The following is an 11,757-nucleotide window of genomic DNA, read 5'->3' on the forward strand; positions in this document are numbered from 1 at the left end:
AGAGAAAGAGCAGTCAAACACTATCAATGAATCTGGCCCTAAATGTTAAAATAAAGATTTAAGGTTGATACTTCATTCTTTAAGTTGGTAGAAATGTACATAATAACATTTTCTTTGGTTTTCTTGTGTGTGTTCATGTGTGAAATATTTAACAACTTTAAAAAACCAAGGAAATTCCTAGATAAAAACTTGTTAACCTGGAGTTATGTTGAGAGGACATATTGGTAGCTTAAGGTAAAAACATTATAAGGATGATGTAATTATCCCATAAACAAGCTTTACAAACTATAAGTCCCATTCCCTCCACCTCCCCACCTCAAAAATTGTACAATATGTCTTAAAAATCAATATAATCTAATCTGGGAAAACAAACGCTATTATGGACGAACTATAAATACATAGTTATTGCATGGCATCACTACGTGGCAGAGTAGTTTGTGTGCCTTAAATTTGCATTTCTGTACCTTAACATTTTTTGATTTCTCTAAAGTGTAGCCTGAATTCTGAATTTCCTGGACTTGAAAATCTTGTTTTGGGGATAATTATATCTCTGAAATGTTTTTACCTTTAAATTATTGCTCTTAACTCCAGTTTAGTATAATTTTTTTTCTGGGAATTCTATCTGATTAATTATATTGTTAGGGCATAGTAAAGAAGCTTGTATTCGGTTTGTGCTGTATCTGTTCTCTGGCTAAAGAACATCAGACTCCAGGGCTCTGTGTCTCACATGCTCCTTTAGAACTAGAGGAATGAGAAGATACAGGGTAAGACTTTGCTCGCTTCCATATGGTGAGTGTTAGTGGCAATGAAGAAGACTGGTATATTCTGTAATCAGGCTTACAACCAACTGAAATATATTCTGAAACAGAGGTCATTGACTTGGGAATGATTAGAGAATTTCCTTCATGATTATCACTTATTAAACTAAGAAAAGTCAGGATTAGGGCTGAAGTATTACAGAATGGCAGAGGGTTTCATCAAGCTCTGAATACTTAGCTCATATTCAAGAGTAAGGTGGCAACACATCTGTATGAAATGGAACTGTAATGAGACAGCTACTGAATAATTTTCTTTTCAGACTGTATTAGGAACTAAAGGACTCTTTCATCAGAATAAACATATGAAAAAGCCTGTTACCCTATTGTGTACCACGCTGGATAAGTTTTGTGCATGTTTCCTCTTTTTGCTGGCTGGGTGTAATGAGCAAAATTTAAATATGGTAAGTATGGACCAGACTATTTAAAACAAATAATGCTCAAATAATTTCTGAGGTAAATAGTGTTTGTGCCCTGTGTGTGTGTCACATAGCTACTTTCATGTGAGGAAATATATGCCTAGTACTTGGCCTAACTCAGTGATGTTTTGAGGGAATAAGAGCTTCTTGGTGACTTTGACCAGTGCCAAAGTGGCTTTTTAACAAGTGATGGGATCAACTAGAACACTAGGTTCACACCTACCAAAGCATGTTGGGATGAGAGTCTGAATCCAATCCTGGATCCAGATTTCACACATGTCCCTATCCCGTTGATACAAGCCCCTAGGTCTGAACACCACTTACCCAACAGCAAGGTATTAAAGATCCAGAGCCAATTTGGCAGTTGGGCAATTCACTAATTTTAACCCATGAATGACATGTCCATAATACTTGCTCTCTTTTCTTAATCTAAGATTCATTTTACCTTTTTGCTGTCTATCCCTGGGCTCATTTTTGCCCTCAGGCTATGTGGCCATGCAGGAGGAGGAGGAGGGAAGAAGTACTCCATCCCCTTCTGCTTGTGTGGCATTTTAGTCTTGCTTGGATCATGTGTGTAAGGCACAAGGGTAAGAAGAAGGTGTTTGGGTCTGCATGCCAATGCTTTCTTCCCTTCATGAGCTAGAGGTTAAGGAGGTGTGCGGAGTGGGTGGAACCATAGTTCCATGCTCCATCCCTGCATATACCAGCCAGCTGAGCTGTATGGGGGCAGGGGAAGGGCAAATGTACTGTGCCCTGAAGGAAGCAGGAAGAAACTGTGCCTCTTCAAAGTTTACTGTAACTAAACTCATGTAAAGAATGAAACAATCTTCTCTCACCATAAGGCTAATAATCAGAATGTATCAGACTATGAGAAGAAGTAGCACTCTATTTCCCAGAGGTACTGCTGACAATTGAAGCTTGTTTTAGTCTAAACAGATACTGTGGGCCATATCCTGCCATTGATTATTCAGTAGCGCTCTTTGTAGATTTCTGTAGGGGCTTCTGTTCAGAAATGGGTGGTATGGCATGGCTTGAAGTTTGCAAACTGATCTGGATTCACCATCTTTGTCCTCCTTTGCTTTTTGTTAAACAAAGATTAAACAATTAATTAAAGAAGTTTTATCTAACTGTAAGAAAATATCCAGTTTTTTTAAATCAGTGACAGTATGTCAGATTTTTCTAACAACTGAGAATCATGGCAGTGTCTTAAAGCAAAATTATAAAATAAACCCTACCAAGGTCTGTCTCTGACCTAAAACATTTCATAAGTTCAATATAAAAAATTAACCACAGAAAGATGTTATAGCGATTTAAAACAGCCAGTTCAGGAAAGGGCTAGCCTTTCTAAATGGTGAAGTTAAACAATTAATTATTTTTCTGACATTGGGTGACTCTCAATCAGAACCAAATTTGATGGAAAATATAAGTTATTGTCTCACAATATTAAGTAATTGTCTTTGAGTGTACTAATATAGCAAAAATATCTATATGCGTAAAAATTACTTTTCTTCCTTATTTGTGGAAAAAAGTAAAACACATAGTTAATTAAGTCTTTGTTATTAAATATATATGGGATTTTTTTATGAGGTCAGGCATGTACCTGTTTTGAAAACTCTAGTTTTTATATTCATTTAAAATTATTTTTATCACAGAAACTGTGTTTATTCAGTAATAGTGACTTCACATAACAGGGATTCCCTCTAGTGGCCAAAAATGCCACCTGTAAATTCTTAGCATTAAGCCAATTATTTTGTAGACTTGTTCATAAGTTCCCTGTTTTTATATTTTAAGGGTAACGTGTTCTAATCTTTTTTCATTCAGTGGTGAAACTGGTGCTTTCTAGCTTTAGAAACCTGGGAGTGGGGGTTTGCCTTCTTAATGCAGCGTGTGGCATGGGTCACTTGCTGGTATAAATTAGCCCTGGTTTATGCTGGGGGGGATCAATCTAAGTTACGCAACTTCAGCTACGTGAATAATGTAGCTGAAGTCGACGTACTTAGATCTACTCACCGTGGTGTCTTCACTGCGGTGAGTTGACTGCTGCCACTCCCCCATCGACTCTGCCTGTGCCTCTCATGCTGGTGGAGTACAGGAGTCAACAGGCGAATGCTTGTGGGTCGATTTATCACGACTAGTCTAGATGCAATAAATTGACCCCCGCCAGATCGATCACTGCCTGCTGATCCGGCAGGTAGTATAGACAAACCCTTAGAGTAAATGTGGGTGGATTCTCTTGTAACTTGAAGTCTTTAACCCTGATTTGAGGACTTCAGAAACTCAGCCAGAGGTTATTGGTCTATTACAGGAGCGGGGTGGGTGAGGTTCTGTACCCAATAACGTGCAGGAGGTCAGATGAGATGCTCATGGTGGTCCGTTTTGGCCTTAAAGTCTATGAGTATGAGTCTAACCAAATGGATAACAACTAGTAAATGTTTTCTTTTCAGAGTCGGATAGCCATGTACATCGGACATATACCTGCTGGAACATCTGTACAGAATATCTTACATTGGCGCCAGGTATTTCTCAGATTTTGACTTGCAACTGCTGTGTATTTTATGTAGTATAAGTGTACTTGATACTCTGAAACAAAGTCAGGGCTACTGTGCTAGGCCTAGATCCATAAAGGTATGTAGGTGCCTGAGACCCAGTGTTAGGCTCCTCTGTGATCCACAGAACTCCTGCTTAGCTACTGCCTGACCCTGTAGGTGTCTAAACTCACTCAGCACCTAAGTCTTCAGTGTGAAAGTTCCTTATGCACGTATGTTGCTGTCTCTGGATATGAGTGTAGCTTCCTCAGTCTAGGTCCTGGGTGCCTATCTCCCATGTAAGCTCCAGAGTGATCCACAAATGGGGAAGATGTTCACCTACCTGTCTTGCCTGCAGGGCCTGATCCAGTGGACAAGCTCAGAGGCTGCCTGTTGGATCAGGTTCTGTTCCAAAAGTGGGTGAAGAGGTAGTGCCCACCTTCTAACTCAGTGGTTGGAACATTCACTCGGGCCAGATCGGGGGGGAAAGGTTTTAAACAGAAGAGCGCTCTAATGGCTGGGCAATGGGTTAGTCTGATGTGGGTCTCTCTCAGTCTCTCCTGTTGACGTTCTTCCCATGAAAGTCATTGGAGCAGGAGGAGTGGATCCTCAGTCTCTCACCTCACAGCTGCTTTCTCTAACCACCAGGCTACAGAGTTATTCTCACTCTCTTTGTGCCTGTCTTTAAGTAGTTATCCATAGTGGAACAGCTTCAACAGGAGAGACTGAGGGAGCCCCCATTAGATACCCTATAACTCAGTGGTTAGAGAACCCTCCTGAGAGGTAGGAGACCCCATTGAAATGCTCCTGCCCCCTCAGCAGAGGGGGGAACTGAACCTGGGGCTCCCACATTGCAAGTGAGTCGCCTTTCCAAAGTTATACAGTGGGCACCACCACCTGCTAGGTTTGGTGTGGAACAAAGCAGGCACCTCCCATTCTCACAAGAAATGACTTAGGCACCTAAGCTACCTGATTCCAGGCAGTGGCTTCCCAGCTGTGAATCGCAGGCAGAGGTAGGCTGGATTTAGGTGTCTATCTCTGAGAGAGAAGCCGGGCTTAGAACACACCTCTTCCATCAGCATCTTCCATTGGCTAACTTAGGCGGCTCCCTGGCTAATGTACTGGCTTTTGTGGATCACATTCTTAGAAGCCTGCTCCTCACATTCCTTGCATAGGAGCAGAAGTCGCATAACTCAGGCTACATGGTTCATGGTGGTGTTCCAGTGATTTTCTAGGAATTTAACACTTAGGCATTACATCACCCAAGTTTCTTTGTGGATCCAGGCCTTAGAGACTTCCCCAACTTGTCTTATCACAAATTATCATTTACTTTTGCTAGACAGAGTGTTGTTTATCACAATGATTTTTACAAAAGCCTTAACCCCTTGATATCAGGTAGTGATATTTCTTCATGACACATTATGCATTTAGGAATTGGACAGTAGGGTCAGGAGCTTGCAGGCTTAGTTTTTTTTATAGTTGAAAACATTTTTATTTGAAAGCTGTATAAGTGAAATAGAGCATATTCCATGTAATCTGAAGGTGTTAAGGTCCTAGGTGTCGAATTCCCACTGATTTCAAATATCTGTAAAAATCTGGTCCCAAGTCACTTGTGAAAATGAGACTTAGGGTTCCTACGTCACTTAGGTGCTTAAATTTTTTTTACCCCAGCTCTCACCATTACCTGACTGGGACTGATCGTGTATCAGTTGGAAGTCAATGGTGCAGGATCCAGCCCATTATGCACAGAACAAAGCTGGCACATTCTAAAGATTTTGATCTGAAACTGCGAATAAATATTCTTGTTTTCCTCTATTACAAATAATAGAATTCAGGTGTAATGTACAGTGCTCCTTATGTGATCTTTGGCTTTTCATTAAAAATTACCATCAGCTGGAATGCCATTAATATACATTACCAGAATTTAAACCTTAAACCTAAAAAGAAGAGGTAACAACATTGCTGTAGGATCAGACTGATAATTTCTTGAATTTTCTCTTAAAAATGGCAAAATCTTTTTAAACAATCTCCATAAGGTCAGTAAGAACTTAAATGGGTCAGTACAAGGAATTTTGATAAAATCGTGTTACATATCTTGTCTCCCAAATAGAAGTACAAACAGTTAGTGACCTTGCCTAATCAAAGAGGCCATAATTCTGCCACCCTTATTTCATTGGGTCCTAGTACCTTACTATGTGAGTAGTCTCCCTGATTTCAACTGAGCCCAGAATAGTCAAGCAATTATCACAAATGGCTGGTTCACCACCCTTAGGATAAAAATTGTTTTCCTGCATTCTTCCTAGATTAAGATGCAAAATATGCCCCTCTGTGGGAGACAGCAGCTGTAACTTCCTACATGCTTATATAATGCTTAGCGCCAAGGGCCTCTAGGCACTACTGCAATATAAATGTTAATATACAAATTGCATACATATCTATCTAACTAACTGAAAATAGCCAAGAGTGGTAAACACAATGGGCCTGATTCTGATCTCACTTACATTAGGTGTAAATCTGGAGTAACTGAGGTCAGTGGAATTACTCCATATTTACATCAATGGTTCAAATTTCTCTCAGGTGTAATAACTGGAGTCACACAATTGGAGTCACACAAAGGAACAATCTGGCCTAGTGCTTGGTTCCTTAAAGTCCTTCAATTCAATACTTACATGGGAAGGAGATTTCTGATAGCAGTTGGCTCTTTAATCTAGTGGACAGAGGTATAATATGAGCCAATGGCTGGAAATTGAAGAGAGAGACACTTAGGTTAGAAATAAAGTACACATTTCTAAAAGTGAGGGTAGTTAACCGCCAGAACAGCGTGAGAGCAACATTTGGCTCAAAGTTTTAACAGGATGAAAGATGCTGTATTCTGCTCTCTATCCCCTGAGCTATCCAGACTTTCACTATAGTTATAACTCTTTATATTATATAATTAATAGGTATTGTATTCAAAGCAATTGCAAGCTTATGACTATGGCTGTAAGGAAAAGAATATGGAGAAATACAATCAGGTAGGTTAACATACATTACTAACATACTTGTTGAAAAATGCTGTGAGCTTTGAAGAAACAGAGAAAAAATTGAGGACTGGAAACCCCAATTTTTAGTACTATAAAAGAAAATGTCTATAAAATGTATAATGGTACCTTACATCAGTGAGGTTAAAAAGTATATATCAATAGATTGTGTTTGGATAGTTGTGGGTGAAACTGTGGGGAAAGGTGATTTTATGCATATATGTGGACATGTCCAATTATTAAAGGTTAAGATACAAATATTACAAATGGATGGAGATTTATTACCAAATGATTCTTTGATAATTCTCGTGGGACCTTCCAGTGGGAATGGTCACAGGCAAAGGAATGAATCTCTGACCTGCTAGTAGCTGCTAGACTATTGGCAGTATCATATTGGGAAAGGCAAAATTAGAGGATGGTTCAAAAAACAAAACAAAACAAAATCCTGGAGATGAGAGGATTATTGTTATGGAGAAACTAGTGCATCAAGTATGCATACAACAACACTCAGACATACTACATTCACTCACAAAACACCCATCTGATTTGGCAATTCTTTAATAAATGTAATAGACTTGCTCTGGATTGTTAACAAATAAGACAGAATTGTCTTTCAGTTGAAGGAAATCCCCAGAAATCACATGCCCTGAGTTGTGTGAGGAGGTTCATCCTCTAAAATGGTAATACCCTGCCATATAGAAGTGTCTTTTGATGCTATCCTTGCATACTGCATCTTTAACAGAAAGGGAAGAATCCATTTTGGCTGTGGCAATGATACTTCCTAAATATACCATTTAAAACCAAAGCAATGTAAAGCACGCATCCTTTGCTACCAAAGGTCAATTTAAAAGAGTGTGTGTGTAATTACAGGGAGGAATGACAATCCTGTGTTTAAGGCAATTGAATCAGACTAAGGAGACCCAAATTCCATTTCTGGCTCTGTCACAGATTTCCTGTATGATCTTGAACAATGCACTTAATGTCGCCCTCTACTCCAGTTTCCCATTAGTAAATTGAGATTATTAATAATACTTCCTTATAGGATTGCTAAAATGAATTCATTAAGGTTTGTGAGGTACTGTGATTGTGAGTACCAAAGAAAAGCCTATGAATAAAAAAAAGTGGTCTAAAATGTCCCATTTTAATTAGCAATAAGATGCAACAGTCTGATTTATGGACAAATGGAGCATAAAAAATAAAATGGCTTGTATTTTGCTCAATGCATCGCAGTCCTATAAGATGTGAATAGAATGCTAGGATATATTAAGATGATACAAATAGATTTTCTTACAAAAGGTATAACATGAACCAATGTACTTTAACATCTGTATAAGCATGGTTATTAATCTTTTGAAATTGATCACTCTAATTTTAAGGTTTATCCCTAATCCAGATATCAAATTGCTGGAGAATTTTCATTCATGTATTATGCAAAAATCCAGGAATAGGGTTGTTGCAATTAACAGGATGAAAAAGGGACTAAGAAAGCAGGTTTTAATATTACTGTTTTTATTTTAGCAGATTGTGAAAGCAGGAAAATAGGCCTCTGTCTCTCCAGAATTTGTTTGTTAAAAATTGGCATAGCTTTACAGGTTTTCGTTTCTAATCCATTTCCCTTTTTGCCAGACTACTCCTCCTATATACAAGATAGAAGAACTGAAAATGCCCATTGCTGTTTGGAGCGGTGGACATGACTTGTTTGCAGACCCAAAGGACATAGCCGCATTACTTGGTCGAATTACTAATCTCGTTTACCATAAGCATTTTCCTGAATGGCAACATCTAGATTTTATCTGGGGTCTTGATGCAGCTAAGCGCATGTATGTGAAAATCATTGAGCTGATGAAGAAGTATCCCTGAAGCCACACAGTGATTCCTGAGGTTGAATGATTTGATCCTTCTATTGTGCTCAGCAATAGGGATGGTTTTCTTTCTTTAAAGTTATTAATCATGGGATTAGTAAAGGCTTTATGGTGACTGGCTTGTATTTTACTACATTTGTCACTCTACTGTATTTTCCAACCTGCTGGTGAATTTCAATAAATAGGGAACTACCTCAGGAAGCTGAGATACATTTCCAAGAGGAATCTGTTTTGAAGCTACAAAAGCAGTCATGTACATATCCCATGCAATACTGCAGGGGATCGCTTTCTTTGAAATGTTTTCATCTCTGCCATATAGTCTTATCAGTGGGTGATTCATGACAATCATCCAGTTCCAGACAATAGCATTTCTTTCATCACTTTTAAAAAGCATGTTTTTTAGTGGAAAGCTTTTAAAGAGATTGTGAAAGTTCTTAGGTTAAAAAAAAATTGACTTTGGCACTTGAGAATGATTCCCTTCATAGCCTCTGGTGAACTTACTCAACTTCTCTTTCAAGTTTCCTATATGCAAAATGGGAATAATAGCCTACCTTGTAGGGATGTAGTGAGAATTAATTTGTTAATGTTTGTAAAGCACTTTAGAGATCAAAAGATCACAAGTGCTAATTTTTATTAGCTCACACTGAAAGATTTTATTTCAGCTTTCCAGGTATTCATAAACTTTTCCATCCAATCCACCCTGGAGCAAGAGTCATGCTAAAAATTCAGATACTCTATTTCCATGAGCAGCTTTGATGTGGTAATTACTAACCAGTAGGCACAAACTGAAATATGTGTTACTGTTTAGGCTTAGCTAACTACCAGGAGTGAGTTCCTTTAGTCAGTAATGCAGCTGCAAGCAAGCTGTGAGCAGACTCAGCTGTTTGGTGCTTTCAAGTGAGTGAAGTTATTGGTTCTGTTTTCAGTTCTTTCAGTTAAAAATTTCAAATACTTCTGTTTTGTTGCCCTGGGTGATTCTTTCAGTGGGTTTAAGATGCTGAAATATTAAATCTGTTCCTGCCCACGTGTACTCCTGTCTTAAAAACATTGTAGGGAGACTGTGGGGCTTTTTACATTATTAACAGCAAGAAACTGGGAGGTTATGGTATGATTAACTTGGAAAACATGCAACAGGTACATAATCAAGGCAATACATCGTGTGTACTTATTCTTTGAGTTATGATTTCTGATTTAAGACGTTGTTATTAATAAATACACCAGGAGATGATTGAGTTTTTTATGTTCCTGGGTTAGCTGTGTCAGTATTAATTGTTTGATCTAATATCAGAATGCAAGTTCTCTTACTGCATAGCCAATAGTTTCTGGACTGGTGGGGATGAGGAGGGATGTTCTATCAATAGAGGTATCTCAGCCTCAACAAGAGTTAGGTGTTTAAAAAAGCCTTGATTACTGTTATGACATTAAACAGTTAATTGTCATTTTATCCTCATGATTTTGAAGCCAATCTCATGCCCCTTTGGGTGTCTAATTTGAGATTTTTGAACATGCAGAGGTGGCGATAGTGAAAACATCATTCCATAAGTGTGATTTTAAATGCAATGATTGAGGGAAAAGGACAGATATTTTTCATTTTAAGATTTTTGTTGGTTGGTTGTTTTTACCAAATATGAGTGACAGGGAGACACACAGACGATACAGCAGCCAGAAGTAATATCAAGGCCTCCACAGTATTGCAAACATAGAGGAAAATAGTCACAAGCCAAAAAATTACATCCACACTTTTTTCTTGAATTTACACTGGACTTCCAAAATAATAGTAAATATCACCTTTTCTTTCTTTCTTAGAAATGGTATCTGTCTGCCTTTTGGCCACCATCTTCTCTAGCTCAGCCCCACACCTGTCAGCTCTCATGCAATCATGTTAGGCTGGCAAACATTTTCCTTTCATTTACATTTCTTAGCCAGGCGTCTAGGCTGCTCTGTGGAAGTTGCTTCTCTTAAGTCTCCCAGATGGCAATCCTATCAGGCAGATATGGACAAAACCTGTATTTAGACCCACTGCTCATGTAGTAAGGCCCTAACCCACCTTGCTCTGGCCTGCATCTCTAACCTTACCGCGTATCACATTCCCCTCTCTAGGCCCCCAGTAATGCCAGTATTCACTCCCATTATGCTCCCCCCTCCCACTACACCTCGTTTTTCAAGAATGTCCTTTTTCTCAAATGTATGTCAAACAAAATATGCTTCTATTCCCTCACCTGAAGGGGTATGCTGGGCCGGCTCCAGGCACCAGCAAAACAAGCAGGTGCTTGGGGGGGCACATTTCTAGGGGTGGCATTCTGGCACCGGCCATCATAGGTGCTGACTCTGGGGCATGGGGAGGAAAGTGCCCCTGCCACCCCAGCTTGCCTCCGCCTGCTCCCCTGAGCGTGCTGCCGCCGCTCCACTTCTCCCCCCTCCCGCCCAGGCTTGCTGCACACGAAACAGCTGTTTTCATAGAATCTCAGGGTTGGAAGGGACCTCAGGAGTTTTGCGCAGTAAGTCTGGGAGGGAGGAGAAGCCGAGCGGCGGGGCACTCAGGGGAGGCGGCGGTGGTGGAGCGGAGGTGAGCTGGAGTGGGGAGCAGTTCCTCTACCCCCCTTTACTTCCTGCGCCCCTCACCCTAGCTCACCTCCGCTCCGCCTGCTCCCCTGAACGCGCCGCCGCTCCGCCCTCCATCGCTTGAGAGGGAGGGCGGAGAAGCGGAGCGGCAGCGCGTTCAGGGAGCAGGCAGAGTGGAGGTGAGCTAGGGCGGGAGGTTGCGGGGGGGGCCCCAGGAAGCAATGTGGGACAGAATGCGGCACGCCCGGGGTAGGAGGCGGGGCTGGGGATTTGGAGAAGGGGTGGAGTTGGGGCGGGGCAGAGGGGCACAAAAAAAAGGGGGGGGCAAAAATTTTTTTGCTTCCGGTGGCAAAAATCCTAGAGCCAGCCCTGGAGGTATGGCAGGGTAGGAAAGGGATGTGGAAGAACTCCAGTCTGCCATAGCAACCCTCCATTGATTTTCCATTAAGGACCCTAGGCTGGTGAAATTTGGAGCTGCCCAGGAGTAGCTTTAAGCATCATTGGCACTGACCCAGACCTGAGAACCAGGAAGCTGTAAGCAGTTCCCCGATGCC

The 11,757-nt window shown here is 40.5% G+C and overlaps 1 protein-coding gene across 2 annotated transcripts in view; it reads left to right on the top strand.

Moving 5' to 3' along the window:
* The window catches only part of LOC123374351 (lysosomal acid lipase/cholesteryl ester hydrolase-like), a 30,952-nt gene extending 21,417 nt beyond the window's left edge, over positions 1–9,535 (top strand). For both annotated transcript variants that reach the window (XM_045024224.1, XM_045024225.1), the window contains 4 exons: positions 1,079–1,219; positions 3,679–3,750; positions 6,702–6,773; positions 8,406–9,535. In XM_045024224.1, the coding sequence (XP_044880159.1) occupies positions 1,079–1,219; positions 3,679–3,750; positions 6,702–6,773; positions 8,406–8,639 (519 nt within the window). In that variant the 3' untranslated portion in view covers positions 8,640–9,535. The remainder of the gene's footprint in view (positions 1–1,078; positions 1,220–3,678; positions 3,751–6,701; positions 6,774–8,405) is intronic.
* Positions 9,536–11,757: the final 2,222 nt, after the last annotated feature.

This window comes from Mauremys mutica, chromosome 7 (assembly GCF_020497125.1).
Source record: "Mauremys mutica isolate MM-2020 ecotype Southern chromosome 7, ASM2049712v1, whole genome shotgun sequence".
Lineage (NCBI taxonomy): Eukaryota > Metazoa > Chordata > Testudines > Geoemydidae > Mauremys > Mauremys mutica.